This window comes from Tachypleus tridentatus, chromosome 9 (assembly GCF_004210375.1).
Source record: "Tachypleus tridentatus isolate NWPU-2018 chromosome 9, ASM421037v1, whole genome shotgun sequence".
NCBI classification, from domain to species: domain Eukaryota; kingdom Metazoa; phylum Arthropoda; class Merostomata; order Xiphosura; family Limulidae; genus Tachypleus; species Tachypleus tridentatus.
The window spans coordinates 156,290,180-156,317,969 of record NC_134833.1 but is presented as its reverse complement, the minus strand read 5'-3'; the positions used below and the strand labels follow the sequence as shown (position 1 = coordinate 156,317,969).

Below are 27,790 nucleotides of genomic sequence, written 5' to 3'. Positions count from 1 at the left end.
AGGATACCAGCCAAACATGTATGAGAAATTAAAAGACTGACCCAACCAAGAACCAACATTTAAAAGATGGTTAGGTTAAGTTGGAATCCACAACATACATAGCAAAAGACCACTATAAAGAAAAAAAAAAAAGGAGAACCCATACCTTTGCCCTGATTATGTCTTCTCAAGAAAATCAGTAAAAGACCAGCCAGGAAAATGGTAAGATGACAGACTTGATGGGAATAAACACATAAAAGATAAAACACTTCCAGAGAAAAGGAAGAATATGCCAAGCTAAGTGACTGGTGAATACAGTTTTTGAGGAAAGTGGGTAAGAAAAAAGATCATGGGAAAGGGTAAAATGCCCATGAAGAAACAAAGTGACCTGGGAACTACTAAAAGACATAATGCAGGTATTGGAAAACCAAGGGCCCTGAGTAAGCAAAGAAATCAGAGAGCAGAAGAATGGATCTAAAGGTGGAAGAAGAAGGGAATGGAAAAAGGAGTAAAAACATAAATAACCTCCAGATCAGCCAAAATTGAGTGCATGTAGGAAAGGACAGAAACATATATCATTAAACCTAATCACGAAACATATAAAAAAACAGTAGCCTCAGGCCTACAATATGAGGAAGGAACATGAACAGGAAATAAAAGAAAATAACTAATCTTTCAAAAAAAGATTCAAATGGAGGATTATAAAAATTACAAAGGACAACATGGAAGTAACAAATTCTGAAGAGAAGCCAATCACAGATTAGGAAAAATAGAGAACTAACAAAATGACAGGAAGGGAAAATGTAACACAGAAATAAAATCAACAAACCAAAAGAGAAGACAAAAACTGCCTAAAATAGATAGGTTTCCATTACAATACCAAGTGAAAAAGGACAAGGAGAAATGAGAGTTATTAAATGATAATATCCTTGGTGTATAGATCAACAGTGTGATATATATCAACAACTCTGGAAAACCCCCAATCTCGTGAGTGTCAAAAGGTGCTCTTCAAATGAAAAAAAAACATCCAGAAAGTGACAGTTCAGATGAGGAGAAGGTAAGAAACCACAGCAGCAGTAGTGTTGTTGTTTTTTTCAACCAACAGTCAATACAGCTTGTTAGGGGTGGGAAAGGGGAAGAGAAGCATCCAAGGGATTTCAAACAAGACAATAACTGGTGATCCAAAAATCCAAAGAACATGATACATGTTGGGGAGACCAAGAGCTGTACGAAAAGCCTATGTCTCCATATAAGAGGAACTTCACATACAATAAAGAAAAGGAGATACAAAGCCACCTAAAGGATTTACCAGAGGGAATTAGAATTGAGATCAAAAACACCCTAAGAAACTAGAACTTGATCTGGTGTAATGAATGAAATCCCCATGTGAAGAGCTAGCTCATACGGGCAGCTTCACCAAGAAGAAAATGAGTATGTATAGCAGTCATGGCCTGTGAAGAAGCTGTAAGTATCCAACTGTCCCACTGAGCTCAGAGAAAGAAGTAGATAAACAAAGGTGAGACCATTTTGCTGAATACAGAGGGAGCTGAGGCAAGGCCAAACAAAACACCTTAAACTGAAAATACACAATTGAAAACAAAACAAGGAAAAATGTTTGGATGCCAAAGAAATGGGAATATGGAAACATGTATCCAACACATTGCCCTACACCATCCACAAAACAGGTATGAAAACCTCTTTTGACAATTACCTTGTTCTGGAGAAGTAGGGCTCAAGCAACCTCTGACTGATGCTGGAATGAAACTGGATCCAACTGAGGGTGAAATAACGTGGGTGGTGATATAACAGGGCAGGCAGACAAGTGAAAAGTGTTATGGAGATTTTCTGAAACAATTCTTATCTCCAAATAAGCAGAATGAGCCCCAATACCTCATGACAGAACAGAAGTATCATGCAAAATGAGCATTATGAAGAGAAAAGTAAAAGAGAAAACATGTTCCATTGTAGCAAAAAGGAGACAACTATGACCAACAAAAAAACAAATAATGAAACTATAAAATCGTTGATTGACTGATTGATTTAGTGTTTTATGGCACAAAGCAGCGAGGCTATCTGCACCAGACATTCGGTAAAAATGTAAAAAAAATAAAAAAAAATAAAAATAAATAAATGTAGTAGTAATAGACATAAATGGAAATGAAGTTAAAACAAAAGAGTATATTTACTCTAGCAAAAAGGTAATGATCATAACCCGCCAGGAAGACTAACAGGTAAGTTCGAGAACCACCGTCAGTCACCTGAAGTTGGTCTTTCCAGTCCTGATTCCGGGTTATGTGTCATACCAACCAGTATCAAAATGTAAAAGAATAGAAGTTTTAAAAGATACATAGCAAAATTGTAACAATGAGTAGCCAAATGTCCAGTAAAAAGATAAAGTAAATGGAGTAAAATTTGTAAAAGTAAATGAAGGTAAAAACAAAACAGCAATTAAAACAGAAAATGGTGTAAAAACCAATGGTGACATCCAGTCTTCAAAGTTGTAAAATATTTACTCTAGCAAAATGGTAATGATCATAACCCGCCAGGAAGACTAACAGGTAAGTTTAAGAACCACCGTCAATCACCTGAAGTTGGCCTTTCCAGTCCTGGTTCTGGGTTATGTGTCATAGCAGCTATTAACAAAATGTAAAAGAATAAAAGTTTTAAAAGACACTCCGCAAAATCATAATAATGAGTGGCCAAATGTCCAGTAAAAAGATAAAAGTCAAGTAAATGGAGTAAAATTTGTAAAAGTAATTGAAGATAAAAGCAAAATGGCAATTAAAACAGAAAATGGCGTAAAAACCAATGTTGACATCCAGTCAACAAAGTTGTAAAGAACTACCTGTAGCAGAATGGTAATGATCATAACCCGCCAGGAAGACTAACAGGTAAGTATAAAAACCACCGTCAGTCACCTGAAGTTGGTCTTTCCAGTCCTGGTTCCGGGTTACGAGTCAATATGACCAGTACTAAAAAGTTAAGTAGTAAAAGTGTGAAATGATATGCAGCAAAAGTATAATAACAACTCTCCAGGATGACTAACGAGTAGTTCAAACGGATAGTTCAAACAGTAGCGTTAGTCACCTGAAGTTGGCCTTTCCAGTGTTGAGTTATTTAATGTTCTGGCCATTGTCCAATGTCAAATTGAAGGAGAGAGATTAGAACTGTAAGAAAGGAACCACAATTAAAAAACGTGTAATGAATAAATATGCAACACTTAAATGAGATTAAAAAGATTAATGGCCATTAAAAAATTAAAAACATTATCAAGGTGGACAGAGTCACCATCACCAATAACTCTGTCCAATGTTACAGACTGACCCTGGGAAAAAATATGTTTAAAATACTGCCGTCGTTGAGAATTGTAACGATGGCAAGAAAGTAAAACGTGGCTGATAGTGATTTGAGTGTTACACAAACTACACATTGGTGCATCAGTTCCAGATAAAAGAAAATGATGAGTTAAAAAACTGTGACCAATGCGTAGCCTAGTGAGAACAACTTCCTCCTTCCGAACTTTACGGAAGCTAGATGGCCAAAGTCCAATTTTGGGTTTGATTTGAAAAAGTTTGTTGTCACGTTGCTCACTCCAAGTGGACTGCCAGCTGGCACGAAGCCGAGCCTTGAAGACAACACCATAGTCCATGTACGGAATAGGCATTGGAGTGATGGTGCTGAAGCAAACATATTTAGCTGCCATATCTGCAAGCTCGTTCCCACGAATACCAACATGGCCTGGTATCCAGAAAAACTGGATTGAAGTAGCTGCTAATGAGAAATGGGCCAGTCGGTTTCCGAATATCAGCAAGAATAGGATGTGAGCTAATGTGTAGCGATTCCAAGGCAAGTATAGAACTAAGCAAATCAGTATAAATAGTGCAGTTGGAGTACTGCTCAGCTGCAATATGATCCAGGGCAAGAGATATGGCATACAGTTCAGCAGTGAACACAGAAGCTGTAGAAGGGATTCTGCATGCAACTACTGACCCATAGCAAACCATAGCAGAGCCCACTGAATTACCTGATTTGGAACCATCTGTATAAATGGGAACTAAATGATTGTTTGAAAGATATTCATTGAATAAAAGTCGGTACTTCCAATCTGGAGTATCTGCCTTTTTTAGGTGACTGAAAGAAAGGTCGCATTTGGGGGCTGTAATAAGCCATGGTGGGATGGGCCAACCTGTGGAATCTGCAATGTTATCCAAGGACAGACCCAATTCATCCAATTGCGCCCGGATGCGAAGGCCAAACAGAGCAATGACAGATCGTCTGTTCTGAAAAAGTACTGCCCACCGAGGAAGGAAAACACATTTCCAGGTGAGATGCTTTGGTAAGGAATGAAGTTTCGAAGTATATTGTAAAGATAGTTGCAAACAGCAAAGGTGTAGAGAAGGTTCATAAGATTCAATGTATATACTTTGAACTGGAGAGGTACGGAAAGCCCCAGTGCAGAGTCAAAGTCCTTAGTGATGAATGGGGTCCAGCATCTTTAAGGCCGAGAATCTGGCAGAGCCATAGACCATTGATCCATAATCGAGTTTCGATCTAATAAGAGCACGATATAACTTTAACATTGAACAGCGATCTGCCCCCCCAACTGGTAGAACAGAGAACACGGAGGATGTTCAGTGCTCTTGTGCATTTGACCCGAAGCTGCTTTAAGTGTGGTATAAAGGTCAGTTTGCGATCAAAGATAAGCCCCAAGAACTTGGTCTCCGAGACCACTGGCAGCAAAACTTCACCGATATGAAGTTCAGGATCAGGGTGAATACTCCGTCAACGACAAAAGTGCATGCATACAGTTTTGGAGAGAGAGAAATTAAAGCCGTTCGCCAGAGTCCACTTCCGTATACACAATTGAGGGCGGTTTGTAGTTGCCGCTCAATATATCTCATGTTTGACGACTGACATGAGATGTGAAAGTCGTCGACATACAGCCCATTTGCAACAGTGAGAGGGAGTTGTTCAGTGATGGCATTTATCTTTATACTGAAGAGTATAACACTCAATACACAGCCTTGAGGGACTCCAAGTTCCTGTACAAAAGAACGGGAAAGTGTCGAACCCACACAAACTTGGAATCTCCTGTCCATTAAAAATTTTTTTAATAAACATGGGTAGATGGCCACGTAACCCATATGTATGGAGGTCTCACAAAACGCCATAACTCCATGTTGTGTCGTAAGCCTTCTCTATGTCAAAGAATATTGATACAAGATGTTGGCGGTTGAGAAAGGCTTCTCTGATAGATGTTTCAAGACGAATTAGGTGGTCTGTGGTGGAGTGCTGTCGACGGAACCCACACTGGGTGGGCAAGAGGAGGTTGTTTGATTCAAGGAACCAAACAAGACGAGCATTAACCATCCTTTCTAATGTCTTACAGAGACAGCTCGTCAAAGCAATTGGACGGCAGTTTGAAGGAATCTTGGGATCTTTCCCTGGCTTAAAGAAAGGCAAAATAATAGCCTGGCGCCAAGCATCAGGAAAAACATTATCCTGCCAGATCTGGTTGAAAACAATCAGAAGGACATCAAGAGAAGCAGGAGATAGATGGTGCAGCATGTCATAATGAATATCATCAGGTCCAACAGATGTACTGGCAGACCGATGAAGGGCCATTTTTAGTTCCACCAGGGTAAAGGGACAATTATAGTCAAAGAAACAGTCAGTTCGAAAGGAAAGAGGTGCCCAAGTCTTGATGGCCAGGAAGGTGGAGGAACAAGCAGAAGTGCTAGATACCCGGCAAAAGCTTTCACCTAGAGTGTTAGCGATGTTCCGAACATCAGTCACCTCCTGACCATCAGAGAGTAAGATCGAGAGGGGGATAGAATTGTAGTGCCCATTAACCTTTCCGAATCCTGTCCCATATGATCTTGGAACTAGTGGTAGAAGATATGCTGGTTGTGAACTTAATCCAAGATTCCTTCTGGCTTTGACGTCTTACCCACCTAGCATGTGCACGGGCCCGTTGGAAAGCAACCCGGTTTGAAAGTGTGGGATATCTACGAAAAGTATCCCAGGCCCGCTTTTGAGCTTTCCGTGCTAAGTGGCAAGCACGATTCCACCACGGACGAGGATATCGTGGAAAACGTGTCGAGGTTTTAGGAATACACTGAGCAGCTGCATGTGTAATACAGTCAGTTACCGCTGCTACACAGTCATCTATTGATGGCTGATTTACGATGGCAGGATCAAGTTCTGCGAGAGCAGTGAAAGTGGACCAGTCTGCCTGATACAGCTTCCATGGGGGCACGTGGGTAGAGTGGCATTGACCACGGCCAGTCTCTCTCAAAAGGATCGGAAAATGATCACTGCCTAGTGGATTACTGTCAACCCTCCATGAAAAATGGGAGAATAATGAAGGGGAGCAAACTGAGAGATCAATAGCAGTAAAGGACTGACTAGGTGCATGAAAGTAAGTGGAAGAACCAGTATTGAAAAGAGAAAGATTGTGATCAGAGAGCATCCGCTCTACAGATCGGTCCCTCCCATCAATAATAGCACTTCCCCAGAGGGGATGATGTCCATTAAAATCCCCTAGGATTAGAAATGGAGATGGCAATTGTTCAACGAGAGCATCAAGATCTGATTGATCATATGTCTCTCCAGGGGACAGGTACAGAGAACAAACAGTGATGGTACGACCCAAGGAAACGCGGATGGCTACAGCCTCCAAGGGTGTGTTGAGTGACAAAGACAGGGTGGGCATGTTGATAAACCAACAGTGCCACCCCTCCATGTACTCGACCATCACACAACCTGTCATTTCTGTGCAGAGAAAACTGCCGAATGGAGACAGTATCAGCAGTTTTGAGAAATGTTTCTTGTAAAGAAAGACAAACAGGATGGTAGGAAGCAATCAGCGTTTTGATATCATCCAGATTAGAACGTAAACCTCGACAGTTCCATTGTATCAAGGTGGCCATTTTTTAAGAACGGGTAAGTGAAGTGGCTGGAGAACCCTTCGGTTTACGACCACGTTATTTTTCTTTACTGTCTTTAGTCGGAGGAGGTCTATCAACCTCCATGGATCCTGCTCTGGGTCGGGTGGGCAGGTTTTTGTTATTGGAAGGGGAATCCAGTGACTGAGGACGCGAACGAATAATTGTTTTGTCTCTTGTGGTGGGAGAAAAAGATGTATCAGAAGAAATGTCTGTATTTGAAACTGAAGGATGTGGATCTTGAGGTTTGTTGGAAGGTATGGGAGGAACAGAGATGAGTGTGGAAGTCGATTCATCAATCTTTTTAACCACGGAGGTCAAAAGGCTTTTCATTTGTTTTGAAAACGATTCTCTTGGAGGCACAGAGAGATCTATTTGCACTCCCACTGTAGTTGTGGAATGAAGTGTAGCAGCATATGTCCGAGATGGAGTTGTGGACAGCAATTTCCGAGCCTCAGGATAACTAATGTTATGTGTCGTTTTCAAACGCTGCACCTCTTTTTTCCTCCAACCATTTTGGGCAAGAATGAAAGTAAGAGGGGTGAGAACCATTGCAGTTTACGCAATGTGGGTTCATGTCACAGTCATAGGCATCTTGGTCCTTGCCTCCACAACGAGCACATGTCAGGGAACCACGACAAGATGTCTTTGAGTGGCCAAATCTCTGACATTGGAAACATCGAAGAGGGTTTGGTATGTATGGCCGAACCCTGCAAATGAGATAACCTGCCTTGATGGTGGCAGGTGCACGTGGTGAAGTAAATGTTAAAATGAGGGTATTTGTTGGCAGTGTAACTCCATCTTTGCAGTGGAGATCGCCTCACTGCAGAAACTCCTTGAGTGGAGAGACCAGCGAGAATCTCCGACTGGGGAGCGTTCTTCAAATCCCTTTCAACAATAACTCCTCGTGAAGAATTCAAGGTAGCATGGGGTGTAACCTCAATAGGTATATCCCCAATTGCCTTTGAATTCAAGAGGAGTTCACTGTGTTGGGATATGGATGTTTCAACCAATATGTCACCAGATTGAAGTTTCTTTACTGACTTTGGAGAGCCAGCAAGTCCCTCTAGTCCCTTTTGAATAAAAAAGGGGACATTTGCCCTAAAGGTTTTCGAAGAGAATGTAATATAAGAAAATGAGGTATGTGTGTTACTGATGTTGAAGATTGCTGTTATGAGTATTCAAGACGTGGTCGCTTACCCATTGACTGTGTTTTTACAATTTTATTTGAAATTTTTAGAGGATCCATAGGAAAAGAAAAAAATTTCGGTACCCACTGACCCCACCCACCATGGAACCCTACAAGGGGACGCACTACAAAGTCACGCAAGGACAATGCAGCAACACCAGGGTTTCGTGAGCACTATACCCAAACACCAGCATCAGGCACAATGCCCACAACACCCATTGAGAACTTCCAACACTGGTACTTGGTTGACTCTAGCCCAAGTTGGACCAGCCGATTGACCCAAGGGGGGCCACCCAAAGGCCACCCGTCTACAGGAATTCGAGGCCAAAGTGGTGTGTTAGGGTTGGACCCCTCAACCACCAGGATCCTCTCCTCCCCTTCACGGGTCGCCATGCACGGCAAACACGTGGGTGGATGTTTAGATCCCAGAGAAAGTAACCAGATAGAACAGAACCTTTCCTGGGAGGTCCCCTCACCACGTACAGGAATCCACACCGAGAGGTCTATAAAATCACCCAAACCAAAAGGGTAAGGTAGGATAAAGCACAGAAAATAATATATAACATAATAAATGAAAAGTTCCAAGGCAGAGAAACACAACCCAAGCATTAGGGTCCAAACCCCATACTGGAAATAAAACAAAACAAAACATAATTCCAAAAACTTTGTGGCAAATTGTGGGTAGGTGGAATTATAAAAGTAAAAACATGCTAGACCAACATACATGGGGGATAAAGCATACTGACCCCCAGATGCACATGCACTCCAAAACAATGAGTATGAACCCTATTACCTGGCTAGGAAGAAAAACCAATGAAGACCCAAAGAGGATAGAGGTAAAATCCAAGGATACAGAAGACGAAAATAAAACCTACCTGCAGAAACAATGGCTACAAAAGGCAAAGGAAGCCTAGATAAGACCTTCCAAAACAACACATAATGGAAAAACATATCCAGAAGGACAAAATAAATTTTCCTAAGTTACATCCATTTGTTCAGATACACCTAGATATTTGGACAACACGTCACTTAACAGAGTATACAGAATGTTGTTTAAAAATGGCACAATTCCAGATGCAACATAGCCATCATGCCCACAGCCAACAAGTTTGTTGTCACCCCTGCAAACGTGAATGGAAAATCAACTGTTGCAGCAACAGAAATGGTAGTCATGATCACTTGAAAGTGTGAGTGCATAACTCACAAAGCCACGAGTAGATAATGACATTTAAATTGACTCTACACTAAATAAAAAGAAAGGGAAAAACTGCTATTATGAAATTGAAAGACAAGTATGTGTGGATATAATATAAATAAACTGCAATCAAAAACAACCACATCTATAAAGTAAAACTGCCATTCGAGAAATGATTAAAAATTGCAATATTTATTAGAGTATGTGGTAGTCATGATAAGGGTAACATTGATTGAGTGTTGCTGTATGATCATTTGCATGTAGTTATGCAGAATGAAGTGGGAGTTAGAAAGACAGTGGTGAGCAAAAAACTTTGTACCAATTGTACCAATCAAATTTGCTTTTCATGAGCAGAGGTAACATATCAGAAACTTACTTTTTATTCCTTTGTAAATCAGTATCTGCACTCCAGCTAGTATTCACACAAAACTTTTTTAAGGCTTTAGAGAAGTCTGTAAGTACAGTCTGGTGTTTAACTTCATTCGTGGACATTTTTCTTCCTTGAACATCTTTCACTTCAGGACTTTTTATAGGCTCTTTGTGGCTGATAAAGATAAAATTCTTCACAGATTTTATGAAAACAAATAGTATAAATTCTATGGAATCTTGAGTTCATTTTACTTCAAAGCCTCAAAACCTCATAGATATAAACATACATAAAAAAAACATAACAGTATATCTTTGGTTTCCCAATCCAAGCTGTAGTGACGAGCTTTGAGTAGACAAAAATGCAGTCCACAGCAGAGTGTGTGGCCAATAAAAAAAAATGCTACAAATATAATTATTAGAATATTTTAAATTTTTAACATGAATTAAGTGGAACTGCTTTTTAACTTGAACTGATTTTTATTTGGTTACAAGCTCAAAATTAATTTTAAAACCATTAAAATGCAGGACCTGCACTTTATTTTCGAATTGCTCTAGATTTCACAATGTAAGTATGAAGAAACCTTTAAATGAAGCTGTAATACAAGTAAAATGACACATCCAGTGCTACATTGTGTACAGGACCAAAACATTTCACAAATTATGCACATTAATTATAGTTTTACAAAAAAACAAGTTTAGTTTTTGTACAGATCTTAATGTTAATAGATTTTAGTGTTGCTGAAAATCTATCATATTAATCAATGAAATTAAGGCTTAAGTCTTACTTTTGTTTTTGTTTTTCTCACTAGGGGTAAACTTTTATGAAAAAATTATTGAAAAGAAACGTAATTCAAATTACTAACCAACCACTTATAGCTGATGAAATGTTAGATTTTGATATCATATATATATATGATGAACTTACCACATATATGATAAATTTTATCTAGCCTACCTTGGTTCAGTGATCTGAAGATCCTCAGTTTTAATACACTGTAATGCTGAAATGGCTTCACTGTTGAAAATAAAAAAGAAAAATATTATCTTAAGACTACCATTATTTAATCCTCAATTAATAATTCATAACTCAAATCATCCAGATAGCATCATCACATACATGAAAACAAAACACCATTGATTAAAAATAATTTTCCACAACATTTTTCATGACAACTTTGCATCACTCTTCATATCTACCCTAACCTCCCACCTTTTGTTTGTTTTTATTCAAATTAAACACTTATTAATTGAGTTAACTCTTATTAAATCAGTTAATATACTTCAAGCAGTCACAGTTCTCCTTGACTTTTCTATAATGTTTATGTTTTTCTCCATTTAACCTAACTTTCCAGAACTGGAAATTAATTTAAAAATTTTTCATGTTTTTCAGTATGAGTGGAACCCTGATATATGTTATCACTCAATTAATTACTGTACTACAAACATACCCCTTCTTTCAAACTATCATCCCACAAAGTTTGGTTGAGATTAACCCAGCAACCCAAGAATAGTTAGACAATGGACAAATAGATAAACACAGATCTTTGCACTTTCTATGTATAGATGTTTATATTTTTCAGCTGCAACTCATTAAAATAATTACAAAATTTATTTTTTATCATACTGTGCCAATGTGAAAAGTCATTCACTAAACCACCTCTCACAGAGGAACCTCTCCATCTTGACATTCCTAGCAGCTTGGGATGAGGAAGGTAAGGGTTCTCCCATGCTCCACAAGATAAACAGGGGGATATCTGTAGAAGAGAATGCGTAGTGACAATGCAATGAGTTACTAAGACTTGAAAAAACAAGACTGAACCAGCTGAAAAAGACAACACCTGGTACTGTCTGTTTGTTGTTGTTGTTGTAAAAGGTGCAGAAACCAAAGAGGTCTTGCAGAAAACCCCATCTCAACAGTGGACACTCAGCAGAGATGAGCAAGGGAACAGTGGAAAATCTCTGGTGAGCACCTTCACCACAGGGTGAGATGAAAAACAGAAATAAAAGAGGAATGGATGTGAAGATTTCTAAGAAAACAATACCAGATGACAAGATCCCAATTTCATTTATAAACATGTAATTTCAATAACCAATCATTAGTATTTCAGAATAAACACAGATTTCAGCATTTTCCCATGCTCGAAATGTATTTCTGATAAACACTTAGCTCCTATCGCAAAATACTTTTCTTGATTAGTACTGCCATCTACTGGTGGGCATTTCCAACAAATGCTGCTAGCCTTCCACCCATCAACTCTACATATCCATATGCAAATTACAATGCAGCAGCTCTCCACCAATAGAAGCATGATGCCACTCATGATCCAGGTATACTCTTCACTCTTTGATGACAATGTTGTGAACATAAAAGGTCGAAAAAACCCAACAAAATCTGAGAATATATATGTGCAAGGAATACGATTCCTCAATATTGAGTGACTAGGGCATAACATATGGTAGTGGTAATTTGACTTCACCTAATAACAAGCAATATCTGGAATACTATATTAGATCTAAAACAACCAACACTAGATCTGCTTTGAACCGGCATTCAACAGAAGTTAGAATGACAGGAAGCCCTGATGGGATGGTATTTCTGGTCCAAAACCTTACAGCAATGGGTATGGTACTTCCAGTTCACAAAAGGAAGAAAATATCCAGCCATACATAATTGGAAAAATCCAGCTGCAACCAAAACCAGATCTGTTGGAAACCAACATCCAGCAGAGGGGAAAAGGGGACCATAAACCTGGGGTGTATCATCAGTCTAAAATGTCCCCTGCTAAAACACCAGCAAGTCTGGATTTACAACACTGAAACCAAGGATTCGATTCCCTTCAGTGGACACAGCAGATAGCCTGATGTGGTTTTGCTATAAAAACAAACACACACACACACACTCCAAAACATGGCAACAGTGGACAGTCCTTGGTAGGTGGTGAGATAATGGCCAGCATACACGAGAACTTATATAGCTAGACCATCTTCAACCAATAATGGATGCATCAGAAATGTGCATCCAGAAAAAGTTAAGTAGAAGGTTGGTTGTTTAGCATTTATTGGCACAAAGCAGCTGGGCTATCTGCACCAAACAACCAGTAAAAGATAAAAAAAATAAAATCATTAAAATATGTAAAAAGGAATCATGCTAAAACAAAACATGGTCCAATTTTCAAATTAAAAAGACCAATGGCCCTTAAAAATTGAAAAACACAACTGAGGTTGACAGTGTCACCATCGACAATGACACTGCGCAAAGTCAAGGGTGAACCCGTGGAAAAAATGTTTAAAATGGTGCCATCACTCTCGATTGTAGCAATAGCATGACAGTAAAATGTGAGCTATTGTGACCTGTGTATCACACAGGCCACATACACTGGTGCATTAGTACCAGATAAAAGTAAGTGATGAGTTAAAAATTGTGACCAATGCATAACCTGGCCAGAACAACTTTCGATCCCTACAGAAGCAAGACAGCCAAAGAGCAATAGAAAGTTTGATCTAGAAAAGATTGTCATCACATTGCTCACTCCAAGTTGACTGCCAACTGCATTAGTACCAGATAAAAGTAAGTGATGAGTTAAAAATTGTGACCAATGCATAACCTGGCCAGAACAACTTTCGATCCCTACAGAAGCAAGACAGCCAAAGAGCAATAGAAAGTTTGATCTAGAAAAGATTGTCATCACATTGCTCACTCCAAGTTGACTGCCAACTGGCGTGAGTCAAGCCTCAAATACAAGACTGTAGTCCATGTATGGGATAGGCATGGCAGTGATAGTACTAGAACAGACAGACTTAGGAATAATGTCAGTGAGCTCGTTCCCATAAATACCAACGTAGCCTGGTATCCAGAAAAACTGAATAGAAGTAAATGATAGAAAGAAAATGGCCAGTCAGTTTTTAATATCAACAAGAACAGGTTGAGAACTAACGTGATTCCAGGGTCAATGGAGAGCTAAGTGAGTCAGTATAAATAGTACAGTTTGTGTACTGCATAACTTCTACATGATCCAGAACCAAAAACAGGGTACAATTTGATAGTGAACACAGAAACTATACAGGGATTGATTCTGTGTGCAAAAACCAAATCACATCAAACCATGGCAGAGTCTACTGAGTATCACTTTCTATTTGCTGAACTTCTTTCGAACCATCCTTCCATTTCCAGACGACTCAATGAAAGGTCACATTTTGGGATGGTAATTAGCCATGGGAAAATGGGATGATCAGTGGATACAGCTATGCTATCCAAGGACAGACCCAATTCCTCTAAATGCACCTGGATACATATGCCAAAAGAAACAATGGCAGACTGTCTATTCTGAAAAAGCATGACTGACTGAGGAAGGAAAAATCAACCCCAGATGGGATGCTGTGGTAAGGACTGATGTTTGAAGTAACAACAACTGCCAATGGCAGAGGTGTTGAGGAGACTTAGTTTACAAATTCTGAACTGGAGAAATATGGAAAACCCCTGTGCAGAGCCAAAGCCCCTGATGGTAAACAAGGTGTAACATCTTCAAGGCTGAGGTTCTGGCGGAGCTATAGACCAGAGACCCATGGTCCAGTTTTGATCAAATAAGGGCATGACAAATTTTTCAGTATAGAACATCAATCTGCTCCCCAAGAGGTGGAAGAGAGGACACGGAGGATGTTCAGTGCCCTTGGACACTTCACATGTAGCTGCTTGATGTTGGAATAAAAATCAGCCTACAGTCAAAGATAAGCCCCAAAAACTTTGCTTCAGTGATCACGGGAAGCACAAATTCTCCGAGATGGAGCTTGGGATCTTGGTGAATACCCTCTTGGTGGCAGAAGTGCATACAAACAGTTTTGGAGAGAGAAAAAGTAAAACTGTTTGTGATGGTCTACTTAAGTGAGAGATTGAGGGTAATCTGTAGCTGCTGTTCATTAAACCTTATGCTCGATAACTGAATTAAATGTGGAAGTTGTCAACACAGAGCCCATTTTAAACTGTAGGGATGAGTTGTCCACTGATGCCATTAATCTTTATAATGGAAAGTGTAACACTCAAGACACAGCTCTGAGGGTCTCCAAGTCCCTGTGGAAACAAACAGAAAAGTGTTAAACCCACACGGACTTGGAATCATTGGTTCATTAAAATATGCTTAATAAAAATATGTAAATGGCCATGCAACTTGTATGAGTGGAAGCCTTGTAAGATGCCATACCACCACGTTGTATCATAAGCTTTCTCAAGGTAAAAATATACAGAAATAAAATGTTGTCGCTTGAGAAAGGTTTCTTTGACTGACATTTTAAGTCAAATCAGGTGGTCCATGGTGGAGTTCTGTCATCAGAACCCTCACTGAGTGAATGAGAGAAGGTTATTTGATTCAAAGAACCATAGAAGACAAGCATTAACCATCCTCTCCCAGATCTTACAAAGACAGCTTGTCAAAGCAACTGGATGGTAATTCAAAGAAATCTTCGATCCTTCCCAGGCTTGGAAAATGGGAGTACAATACCATGGTGTCAAGCATCAGATAAAACATTTTCCTGCCAGATCCAATTAAAAACAACCACAAAAATAGAAAGAGAGGCAGGAGAGAGATGGCACAGCATCTCGTAATAAATATCCTCAGGTTCGACTGATGTACTGTCAGACTTATGAGAAGCAAGCTTGAGATCCACCAGCATAAAGAGGTGATTATAGTTACAGAGATGATCAGCCCAAAATGAAAGAGGCAACTGATTTGCTTGTGTATTGATGGCTAAGAAGGTGGAGGATGAAGCAGAAGTGCTAGATGCACAAGAAAAGCTTTTGCCAAGAGTAATGTTGATGCTCTGAGCATCAGCAACTTCCTGACCATCAGAGAGCAAGAGGGGGGCAGAAGTATACTGTCCACTAACCTGTTGAATCTTGTCCCATGTGACTTTGGAACTGGTGGTAGAAGAAATGCTAGAGGTGTATTTAATCCAAGATTCCTTCCTGCTTTGACGTCTGACTTGCAGAGCATGTCCATGGTACCGCTGAAATGCAATGCTGTTTAAAAGTGTGTGATACCATTTTTGAGCTTTCTTGCCATGCAGCAGGCAGGATTCTACCAAGGATAAGGATACTGTGGGAAACATGTTGAGGTTTTAGAAATACACCGTGCAGCTGCTTGGGCAATACAGTCAGTCATATGATAGGAGCCCTTATGTTTTCAACCATAAATTTTTTCATTGTTGGACAAAGTTCTATTGACCTTCATGGATCCTACCCTGGGTCCAGTTGGCAGGTCTCCATCTGTGAAGAAGGACTCCAGGGACTGAAGGCATGAATGAATGGTTGTTTTACTTCTCAGGGCTACAGCAGAGGATGGACCCGAGGAAACACCCAAACCCGATGCCAAAGAAAGTGGAACAAGGCAGTCACTGGAAGGCATTACAGGGAGAAAGATGGAAGTAGACATATATTTGTCAACTCTTTTAATCATGAAGGGTGAAATATTCTTCAAATGTTTTGTAAATGACTCTGCTTGAAGCAAGGAAAGATCTATCTGCACTTCCATCGTGATAGTAGAATGAAGTGCGCAGCATATATTTGAGGTGAAGTTGAGGACGATAATTTCTGAGCCTCTTGGTCAGAGATATTATTTACAGTCTTCAAGAATTGCACTTCTCACTCCTCCACCCATTTAGGTCAAGAAATAGAGTAAGAGGGGCGTGAAACATAGCGAGGTTCTAGTTTGCACTCATAAGTGTTGTGGCCTTTGCCACCACAATGAGCACATGTTAAAGAACTGTGACATGATGTTTTTGAGTAACCAAACCGTTGACACTGGAAATATCTGTGAGGGTTGGGAATGTATGGCCATACCTTACAGTTCATAAAGCCTCTTTGACTGTGGCAGGAGAAAATAGTGATGTAAACATCAATATCAGAATATTAGTAAGCACCCTAATTCTGTCTTTGCGAGTAGATAATCAGCACATCATAGAAATGCCTTGGCTGGAGAAACCAGCAAGAATCTCTAACTCAGAAATACTCTTTAAATCCCTCTCAACTATAACTACTCTGGAAGAATTCGCAGTTGCATGGGAAGTAACCTTGAGGAGTATATCCCCGATAGCCTTCAATTTCAATAGGAGTTTGGTATGTTGTGAATATGTTTCTACCAAAATGTCTCTAGATTGCAACTTGTTAACTGACTTAGGGGATCCAACAAGCCTCTTTAATCTCTGTTGAAAAACCAAGGGGGACAACTGCCCAAAGAATTTCTCAGATAAGGAATGAATAATTAGAAATCAAGGTACAGAATCTGACTGTGATGTTGACTTACAACAGAATCTTCCATGCATGGTCATTTTTGGATAATCTGTTTTTTCAATTTTTTTCATTTTTATTTATTTTACATAAATGGAGGTATCAATAATAAAGACATTCACATTTCAGTGCCCAATGACCCCACCCACCATGGAGATCCACAAGGAAAAGGACTACAATGCAAAACAAGGACACTGCAGTAATGCCAGGACTTTGTGAGCACTATACCCAAAAGCCAGCATCAGGCATAATATCCACAACACCTGTTAAGAACATCCAACACTGATACTTGGTTAACTAGCCTACTGACCCAGGGAGAGCCACCCCAGGGCCACCTGTCTACAGGAATTTGAGGCCATAGTGGTGTGTTGGAGTTGGACCCCTCAATCACCAGGATCCTCTCCTCCCCTTCAAAGGTCGCATAACACAGCAAACACATGGATGGATGTTCAGATCCCAGAAGATGTAAACTGAAAGTACAGAATCTTCTCTAAGCAATCCTCTCACCACATAGCGGAATCCACCTTGAGAGGGTAGGTAGGAGGAAAAATCTCAGCCTGAGGGGACAAACTGCAATAGAATAGACATTTATAATCACAGCATGGCAAAACACTTAAACCAAAATCTGGCAGCATCTGGAATTGTACATCAGGTCCCTGGTGAGAAAGGTATCACACCACCTATACGTGATACACACCCTGACTTGGCTATCTCCAACCAAAGAGAGAGAGAGAAAATGTGGCAGGTATTTTGGTTTAAAATTTAACTAACTCTTAGCTAGAGCTCTGGGTCAGAATTAACAGAGGGCACTGAGAAATTTACTTTTTTTTCAATCCACTTGTGATTGGATGTTAGGTTAAACCAAGTGAAAAAAAAATTTGTATTTACATACATAAATAGATCTACAACCAAAGTCAAACCCACTGGGAATATATGTACAGAAAATGGTAGGAAGGAGGAACATGATGGTAGGAAAAACAATTGGTCAACTATATAGACAGGAGAACTGTAGTTGTACAACCATAATCTGGTAGCATCTGGAAATGTACATGAGGTCCACAGTAGGAAAGGCTACTACATAATGGGCATTGACCACAGTTGCTGGATGGGTGTTGTAGATTTAAAAAAAAAAAATCTCATTATACACCACATGCCACAAAGTGGGATCCACAAAGAGGTTCCTGAAAAAGTAAAAACTAATGTGGAAAAAAACAACCTTTCACAAAACATGTAAATTTAAATAAGTAATAACGAAAAACTAAATCAACAGTATAACGGAAAAGAGTGACAAATTTGGGAACAAAGAACTGTACTGCTGCCAGTCAAGAATGATACAAGTGCAGATGTAAGAGGTTGCTTGTTATGATAAGAGTGGTGTCACACTCCTACTGGCAGAGAGCTGCTACATAATTATTTGCATGCTGATATGCAGAAGCTGGAGGTGGGAAGCTAGTTGCACGAGTTTAAATTTACGCTAAAAGAGGACAGTTCTAGTTGAAAAAAAGTTGTTTTTTTAATGGTAGTAAGATATTGTATTAGAATAACAGACTTCTGATTTCCACATGGAATGAGCTAAGAAGATGACTGACAAGTTTTTAACATTAGTTTTTGCCTTATCAGAGCTAAATTTTAAACTAAACTATCTATAATTCCTATAATCTTTTAATCATATTCTATATCACATATGGTAATGTCACTTCAACTTTTCATTTGATGAAAACCATGTTATTGCAATTTTGTAAAACACGTGAAAATATTTCCAAATGATACATAATTTAGGACTTCTTAAATAACAACACTGTATAAGGGAAGGTTAGTACCTCATGTTGTAGGCAGATGACTCTGAGCCCACACCCAAGCCTGACAGATTGGTATCCAAGTCAGCTGCTAGAACTGAATCAATTTCTTCAACTAGCCATAAGTTTCTGTCTTTTGCCATGACTCCAAATATTGTCTTTTCTGCAAATATAACAACATCATTCATAACTATCACACAATATAAAACCAGTGCAGTGGCACAGTGCAAAATTATGCGACTTCCCTGCAAAAAACATGCTTGGGGCCTCCCCTGGACATTTAGTGAAAAATTGAATTTAGGGCTAGCCTGGGCAGACCAGGATTCTACCGAGAGACATTTCTTACAATTTTAAAATAGGCCTGCCTGGTTGCTTGCTCATTACATTGACGATGGCTCTCTACAAAAGAGTTGTTTCATCATTTCTGCAGCAAAAATAGCAATGGGTCTGTTAAACTAAGTAGTCACTGGGGATTCCTGGTAGGGCCATCTAACTATTAGCATGGGATCGTGTAAGCTCCAGACATGTCAGATGTATCTATACGAGTTAAAAGAAATTAGGGACTCTGTAGGTGAGTGGTTGTTTGGGGCATTACTGTGCCTCTGCATAAAAATCTATTTTGTTAGCTGTCCACTTATATCCATCTACAAGAGTAGTTTAGATTCATCCTTTATAAACTAAGGAATCACCTGGGGATCTGATTAGAGCATCTAAGAATGTTACTATGGGATTGTGTAATCTCCAGAACACAAAATACAGAGTATCCCTGGTTTCTCTGACATCCCTGTTGTGTTTTTAAAATTCTGCAGGTCTCTGACATGTACAACATATACCTTGGTAAGGTAAAAAAAATTGGAGGCTCCCTGGACTAAAGGTTCCCATCACTGCAGAGATTGTGAGGATGTTTGCAATGCCACTGCATAAAAGTCAATTATGTCAGTTGTCCATCTGCATAGATCTCCAAAAGTGGTTTAAAGTCACCCTTTAAATTTCAAACTATAATTTTCTTTGGCACCCATTTTATAAAGGTGTAATTATCTCCACTATAATACATAAAAAAAGGCAAATCAACAGAAGTTATAGAAATATGTAATCTGAGAAGTTCACGTAACAGAGAACTTTATAATTAGCTGATTTTTTTATCTAATGGCAGATGAAATAGGAAGATTTAGAAAGGCTAAAGGCCTAACTGCCAAATATTTTGTTGTTGTTTTTTTGGCACATAAAATGTAGAAGAAAAATGAGGCATTTTATACAGACCTTACTTAGTTCCTAGCCTGAAAAAACATGTTAACATTTAAAACCTGTGCACACTTAAATGTAAAAAAAAAAAAAAAATTAACATTCACTTTTAAATGCTCCATTTAACTGATACTGTTTTAGCTGTCACTTAATAAATAATATGTGTTGTCATAAAATCATTAATTATAAAAACTTGACTTTTATCACTAAGATCTTAATAATAAGCCTAGATCAACAAGATGGCATTTCATGAGCTGTATAATGTCTTCCAGCACGTACTTATTATATCTATTTATCAAATTATTGTACCATTAGTCTTATATTAATAATTTAGTAAAACAGTAAGAATGAAAAAAAAATATTTAAGATTTAATAAAATTGAGATCAAATGTCCTAACAGGTTTTAGTTTTTCATACATATGAAATTTATGTCTTGTGAACAACTGTTGACTAATTATATTTAATTGGCTTGCTCAATATCAAACTGACAAATAGCAGCAGTCTCTAACATAGGCATATTTCTTATAAGAAAAACAACATTGGCTTCAGTTACAAATCAGGTTGGCTCACAAAAGATATAACAGATAAAACTGAAGAAAAGTATAATAAGTTTAAGAAGTTTAAATTTACTGCTTTGACTGGAAATTCAGAAACTTATAGAAGATCAAGAGAGTTGATGAAACAGGAAGTCAGAAAATTAGAAAATGATACAAAAAATAATAATAATAACAGTAAGGATTTCTTTAAATAAATTATGGATAAACAAAATGTTAGGATGGAAGAAAGGACTCTGAAGGAAGATACATAAAGGCTCATGACTTATGATTATGAAATGGCTAGGTTATACTGAATTCTACTTTGTCTCCAGACAAACAATATTGTTCAAATCCTGGACAGTTGCCAAAAAAAAAGACTAAACAAGATGTCACTTTAGCAGCTTTTTAACAAAAAAAAACAACAAAAAACTGGGAAGAGTGATAAAGCTCTAATGCAGATAATATTTACACAAGGGTTTTGAAGGAATTGAAGACTAGATATGTGACCTACTTGCTATTATGTTTTTCTAAGTCCTTTGATAGTGGGTAGCTATCAAAATACTAAGACTTGGTTAATGTTACTACTCTTTTCAAGGTAAGTAACGAACACTATCTCAGTAATTGTAGGCCCATTAGTTTTAGACCAGTGGTGCAAAGTTTTTAAGCCTGATACAAAATGCTTTGTAAGGTCATTCAATAAACTTTATAATTCTCGTGAAGTCAGCAAAACTTTGTTTCGAAGAAATCTTGCTTTACTAATCTTTTTAAATTCTTTGAAAAGGTTCTGCTTATACAGACAAAAGTACGGTTGTGGATTTGGTGTATTTAGATCAACACAAAACACCTGGTTGATCAGTCTCTTCAGCTTTCCAGGCAATGTGCTATCAAAGGTGGCAGGATAAACAGAATTTTATATTGCATCTACATCAAAAATAATGAATACAAGCCTAAACAGGTGATCACATAATTGTTCTGTTCATTGGTTAAGTAACATTTTAACTATTACATTCAGGCTTGAATTCTACCTTAAAAATGGCACTAAATTGTTGGAAAGGGTTCAGAGGAGGGCCACTAGGATGATAGGATAAGATCTCTGAAATTTTCTTTTGAATAAGAAGGGGGATCTAATTAAGATGTTTAAGGCAGTTAATGGAAGTGATGGTGTTCATGCATCTCCTTTTTCTTACTTAATGGTGAGAATGGCACAATTAGGAGAGACAAGTATTAATTTTGACAGAGTAAGAGAAAGCTTTATTTTCTAAGAGTAGTTGGTTTTTGCAATGGGTTGTCTTCAGATGTACTTAATCTCTTCTAGGGTAAGGCTTCATAAATATTTGAATAAGGGATAGCTTTGAGTGTTTATGTACTTTAGGGGATGGAATAGCCTTGATGGACCAGCAGTTCTCTTGCTGTTCTTTAATTATGTAAATATATATGACACAGATATTTCTTTGTTTCATGTATTTTAAGTTGAAATCAAAAGGAAACAAATGTCTGAAAAATGGCAAAATTACTATTTAAACCTTGTAAACATTCTTAATATTAAACCTTTGGTTCTTGTTAAGGTTAAACTAAGCACACAATTAAGGTTTGACACACAATTTCAGATATTAATTTGTCAAAAAGTTTTGTGTTATATGTTAATAGTATTTCAACTCTTAAATGTTTCACATTAATGACTAACTATGATATATTTGTAACATAAAATAACACTATAGCAGCAGAACTTGCTTTAAAATTGAGCTTAATACATTATTAAAGGCACAGCTCTGATATACTAAAGGTATAATTATGATATATACTTTTCACAACTGTATTACCATGCTTTATAGCAGCCAATATAACTGGAAACAAAAAGGACAAATGACACTTTATTTCAGAATAATATGATAATTACAATGCTGCAATTTCATATAAAAAATAATCTAAATACATAGCAGCTAACTGGTTAGCACTTATTTAATAATTACAGTTCCAATGGACACTTTAGAGGTAAACAATACTTTCTGAACCATTTGCAATATTTAACTACTCATCACTTATACCAGTAATAACAATAACTGATAACTATTAGCTGGATGATATCTTTAAATGCAAGTTAAACTTAATGTACGAACAATTTTACCTTATTACAATAGAACAAACAGTCATCAATTATCAAATTTTGATTTTTTTTTCCTTAAACAAAATGATTAATTTGTCAAAGTGCTGCCAATGTCAAAAATCTGACTAGACAGCAGTTATGCAAAACTATTCTATACATAACTAAACCAAGATGAGTTTTTCTGCACTGACAAATTTCTCCTGGCTCTTTATCTTATGGAAATTTTTGTTCTGAAACAGAAACAAGAGGGGAAAATCTGTAAGCATTTGGTAATAATATAATGCTAATGGAATGGTACCTGTAAAACATCAACAGTGTAAGTGTGTTTTAAATAACTCACTCAAGCATGTTATTACAACTACAGGTTACATAACTTTCTATAGCTAAAAATTAACTGTGAATGTATCAATGCATCAAAAGATATCAGCAGGTCATGCGAGCCCAAGTAATAGCGAGTCGTGTACTTACACTATATATATATACAACCTAAACTTTTTTGCCTATTAATATTAAAGTTTATATGCATCAAAATTGAAACTAAATTAAAATCTAAATGCTGATCAGCCACACGAAAAATTGTAAACGAAATCCGACACCAAAACCTACAGCCAAACAGATATTTTCAGAAGGTATAGATAGACATACATTCGTTGGCAGTTGTAATCTAAATATAATTTGTATTTTCATTTTTAAAATTGCAACAAATTAATATATTTAAGTTCTATACGTACGAAAGTACAATATTAAAAACCTTTTGTTTAACACGTGTGTGTAATTTTGGAAATCGAAATTTATTACCTTTAAATCTAGAAGCTACCAATATAACGCAATGCCTTTTACTTTACTATTGTTTTAAAGCCCTTAAGAAATTCCCTCGGAAATTTCCAGGGAACTCACAATGACTATTTCTTTTTTTCAGTATTTAATCTTTACGTGATCCATGACGGTAAAACCCATCTAGTGACGTAATACTTAGACATTCTTTCGCCCTCTGGTTAATTACAGAATGAAACTAATATTTAGATTTTTATTCGTATTAAATAAAATTTATGAGTTTTGTTTTGGGGAAATGAGAGAAAATAAAGAACAAATATGGTATAAATACTGTGTTTAAACAATGAAATCAGTAAGCTAAAGGAAATAAGAAAGTTTAATTTTAAACAACGCATTACAATTACTTCAACTGTGTTTGGATATAGTCTCATGACATACACAACATGGCCAAAAGTATGTGGACACCCGACCATCATACCCATATATGCTTGTTGAACATCTCATTCTAAAACAATGGCCATTGACATGGAGTTGGTACCCTTTTCTGCTATAACAGCCTTCACTTTTCTAGAAAAGCCTTTCAATAGATTTCTGAACATAGCTGCGGAGATTCGCTCCAAGTCAACCACAAGAGCATTAGTGAGGTCGGGCATTGATGTCGGGCGAGAAAATCTAGCTCGCAGTCGATGTTCCAGTTTATCCTAAAGGTGTTCGAGGGGTTTACGGTTAGGGCTTTGTGCAGGCTAGTGAAGTTCTTCCATACCAACCTCGGCAAACAATGTCTTTGTGGACTTCTCTTTGTGTACAAGGGGCATTGTTATGCTGAAACAAAAAAGTGCTTTCCCAAAAATGTTGCCACAAAGTTAGAAGCACACAAATCTCTAGAATGTCATTGTATGCTGTAAAATTAAGACTTCCCTTCACTGGAACTAAAGAGTACAGCCCAAGCCATGAAAAACAGCTTCAGACCATTATTCCTCCTCCACAAAACTTTACAATTGGCACTATGCATTCAAACAGGTAGTGTTCTTTTAGCATCCGGCAAACCCAGATTCGTCCGTCAGACTGCCAGATAGCGAAGCATGATTCATTACTCAAGAGAGTGCATTTCCATTGTTCTAGAGTCCAATGGTAGCGTGCTTTACACCACTCCAGCTGACGCTTGGCATTGTGCATAGTGATTTTAGGCTTGTGTGTGGCTTCTCGGTCATGTAAACCTATTTCATGAAGCTCCCAATGAACAGTTCTTGTGCTGATGTTGCTTACAGAGACAGTTGGAACTCGGTAGCGAGTGTTGCAACTCTGGACAGAGGATTTTTACTCGCTTCAGCATTTGGTAGTCCCATTCTGTGAGCTTGTGTGGCTTGCCACTTCATGGCTGAACTGTTGTTGCTCCTATGTGTTTGGAAACAATAACAATAACAGCACTTACAGTTGACCGGAGTAGCTCTAGCAGGGCAAAAATGTGTCAAACTGACTTGTTGTAAAGGTATCATTCTATGATAGTGCCACGTTGAAAGCCTCTGAGCTCTTCAGTAAAACCCCTTCTACTGCCAATGTCTGTATATGGAGACTGTATGTTCGATTTTATATACGTTTTAACGATGGATGTGGCTAAAATAACCGAACCCGCTAATTAGAAGGGATGTCCACACACTTTTGGCCATGTAGCGTATCTAACAAGTGTGGAATCTTTTTCAGTTCCTAATTACAGTGGGTTGAGTGCATTATATTAACATAATTTTGAATAGATTATTCATAAAATTGCGTAAAAATCATAATCGATATAAAATCACAGTGAAAAGGGATGTATCAAAACTATATTTTCAAATAGTTTGACGTTTTCCTGCTAGCGTAATGCTACCAAAACGTGATCACTTTTGGTATAGGTATGAAATAGTCCTTTCCGATAAAAATGTTATTACAAGCTACATGTTTTATGTGTTATAATATAAATATAAGCTAGAGAGTCCATACCCTTATAAATCCAAAATTTTGAAGAGAGATTTTTTCTTCAATTCAAGGAACATATTATAAATAAAAGATGCAATGAAGACTAAATATGTAGTGCTGTGCAAATTAATTAGGACAAAGTCAAAAATAGATTTTAGGCTATTTTCAAAGAACAATGGAAGGTAAATCGCAGGTAATTAATCAAAATATTATTAATCTTTGTATTTAGTACAATAGAAACTCGGTGGAAATGCTTGAGTTTAACAAACAGTTAACATCTGGTGAGTCTCTCTTTTGCTTTAATAAGCGCAGAAAGTGTTTTAGGTATTGTTGCAGCATATTTAATCAAAGTGTCCTCTGAAATTTTACTCCAAATGTCTCTATTACACTTCCGTAAAAATTCTTTAAATGTAACTTTTGATTTATTAAGATTTTGATATATCAATTCCTAAATCCTCTCAATAGGATTGAGATCAAGGCTTTGTGATGGCCACTATATTTGAATGAATCTAGCAGCTTCTTTGTTAGCTCAGTAATTTCTGTTTCGATTAGACAAGTGTTTATATTCATTATCTTCTTTATTGTTTTTGTTTTGTTTTTGAATTTCGCGCAAAGTTTCACGAGGGCTATATGCGCTAGCCGTCCCTAATTTAGCAGTGTATAACTAGAGGGAAGACAACTAGTCATCACCACCCATCGCCAACTATTGGGCTACTCTTTTACCAACGAATAATGGTAAAACGTCACATCATAACGCCCCCTCGGCTGAAAGGGCGAGCATGTTTGGTGCGACGGGTATTCGAACCCGCGACCCTCAGATTACGAGTCGAACGCCTTAACCCACTTGGTCATGTTGGGCCATCTTCTTGACACGAGAATCCTTTGCTAATAATACACAAACCACTGGATATATCATGGTGGATCAGTATCTGATGGTACTTACGCTGGTCCATTATTCCATCCAAATATCTCCTGTCTCTTCAGCAAAAAAAAAACAACAAAAAAAAACAACAAAACTTCAAATCACCGCATTGCCCCTTCCTCCCATGCTTCACGATAGGTGCTATGCCTATTGAGGTAAGTATATATTCACCTTTCTTCCAAAGGATATACGTACAACCTACTTTTTGAACGAAATATATCAAACGTGGACTCATTCGCCCATGAAACCATTTTCTAATCATCAGCAGACCAGTTTTTGTAATTTTTAACAAATTTAAGTCTTTTGGAAATATATGGAGATCGGAGTAAAGATTTTTTTAATTGCTACGTGGCTAATTATTCCATTCTCATTTATTCTTAGTGATACCGTAGAGCTGAACACCTTTCTGTCGCCTGATACATGGGCGTTTATCTCATGCTTGAGATCAGTGGCAGTCTTCCTTCTGTTCTGAAGGTTGCATAAACAAAGGTACCTAACATCAGTATCATTTAGTTTAGGTGTTCTGCCTCTTCCTTTCCTGTTTTCAAACTTACCTGTCTCGGTCTCACGATCTAGGATGTACTTGACAGTGTTTGTGGAGTATTTCAAATCTGCAGTAATTTGTCAGAGAGTTCAACTTGCATCACATAACTCTTGGCATGACAAAAAAATGTAATATATAATGTTGAGCATTGTTTTTTTTTATCAAGGTTTATTTGTGCTATTGAAATTTATTTATTTCACCATACACCAGTACCATATGCTAGATCCTTGTTAATTTCTTTCCTTATGGTTAAAACATTGCATGATGTATCGTGACTGTTATTTAAAACCCTACACTTGATCAGTATGACATGCTCTTGGTAAAAGTATATGGGAATTATTGAGAATAAGTATTCTCACCCTGACTCATCTCATTGTCAATAGGGATCAGTGAATTGTTACTATAATGTTGAAATTTACATTCTGTTATGGTATAGAAGAATCAGCTCCGTAAAATGGAAAAAATGACAAAATATTCTCTTGTTCTAACAATTTTGCACAGTATTATATGTCTTTTTTTTTCTTTTAACCCTTCTATTAAAATACTGTATCTTACCCCTTGGTAAGTCTATTTCTCATGTTCTTCTCTTTGTATGTCACTGTAATCATGTTCTCTTAATTTTCTGTCTCTTTCTTCTCGGCCTTTTAAACTGTTTCATAAGTTTATAGCAGCACTTGAACTTTGCTTCTAGATCTGGTTGTCATTTTTATATTAGGTGAAGTTATGCACTTTATTTTAACAAAACTAATTTCATTTTTGACACTATTATAACGAATAATGGAATAGCATCTAAATTAAAAGTAGAAAATATAGCTTATTATAAATTTAATTGCGAAATTTTTCAGCTGATCAATCGAGCCAATGAATGTGCATCATAATTAACACTGATCTGAATACGTTACTAATTTCTCAATCATTGAATGAAATGAGTGTGTTGGTGTGTGTTTTTCTTATAGCAAAGCCA

General features: G+C 37.6%; 1 protein-coding gene across 4 annotated transcripts in view; it reads right to left on the bottom strand.

Moving 5' to 3' along the window:
- Nucleotides 1-23,601, bottom strand: part of LOC143226734 (transcription factor CP2-like protein 1) — an 83,469-nt gene extending 59,868 nt beyond the window's left edge. For 2 of the 4 annotated variants that reach the window (XM_076458096.1, XM_076458099.1), the window contains exons 1-5: nt 23,432-23,601; nt 22,655-22,863; nt 18,776-18,914; nt 10,635-10,694; nt 9,687-9,854 (exon numbers count right to left, since the gene is read on the bottom strand). In XM_076458096.1, the coding sequence (XP_076314211.1) occupies nt 9,687-9,854; nt 10,635-10,694; nt 18,776-18,894 (347 nt within the window). In that variant the 5' untranslated portion in view covers nt 18,895-18,914; nt 22,655-22,863; nt 23,432-23,601. The other 2 variants (XM_076458098.1, XM_076458097.1) reach the window with 2 other exon arrangements.
- Between the last annotated feature and the right edge of the window lie 4,189 nt (nt 23,602-27,790).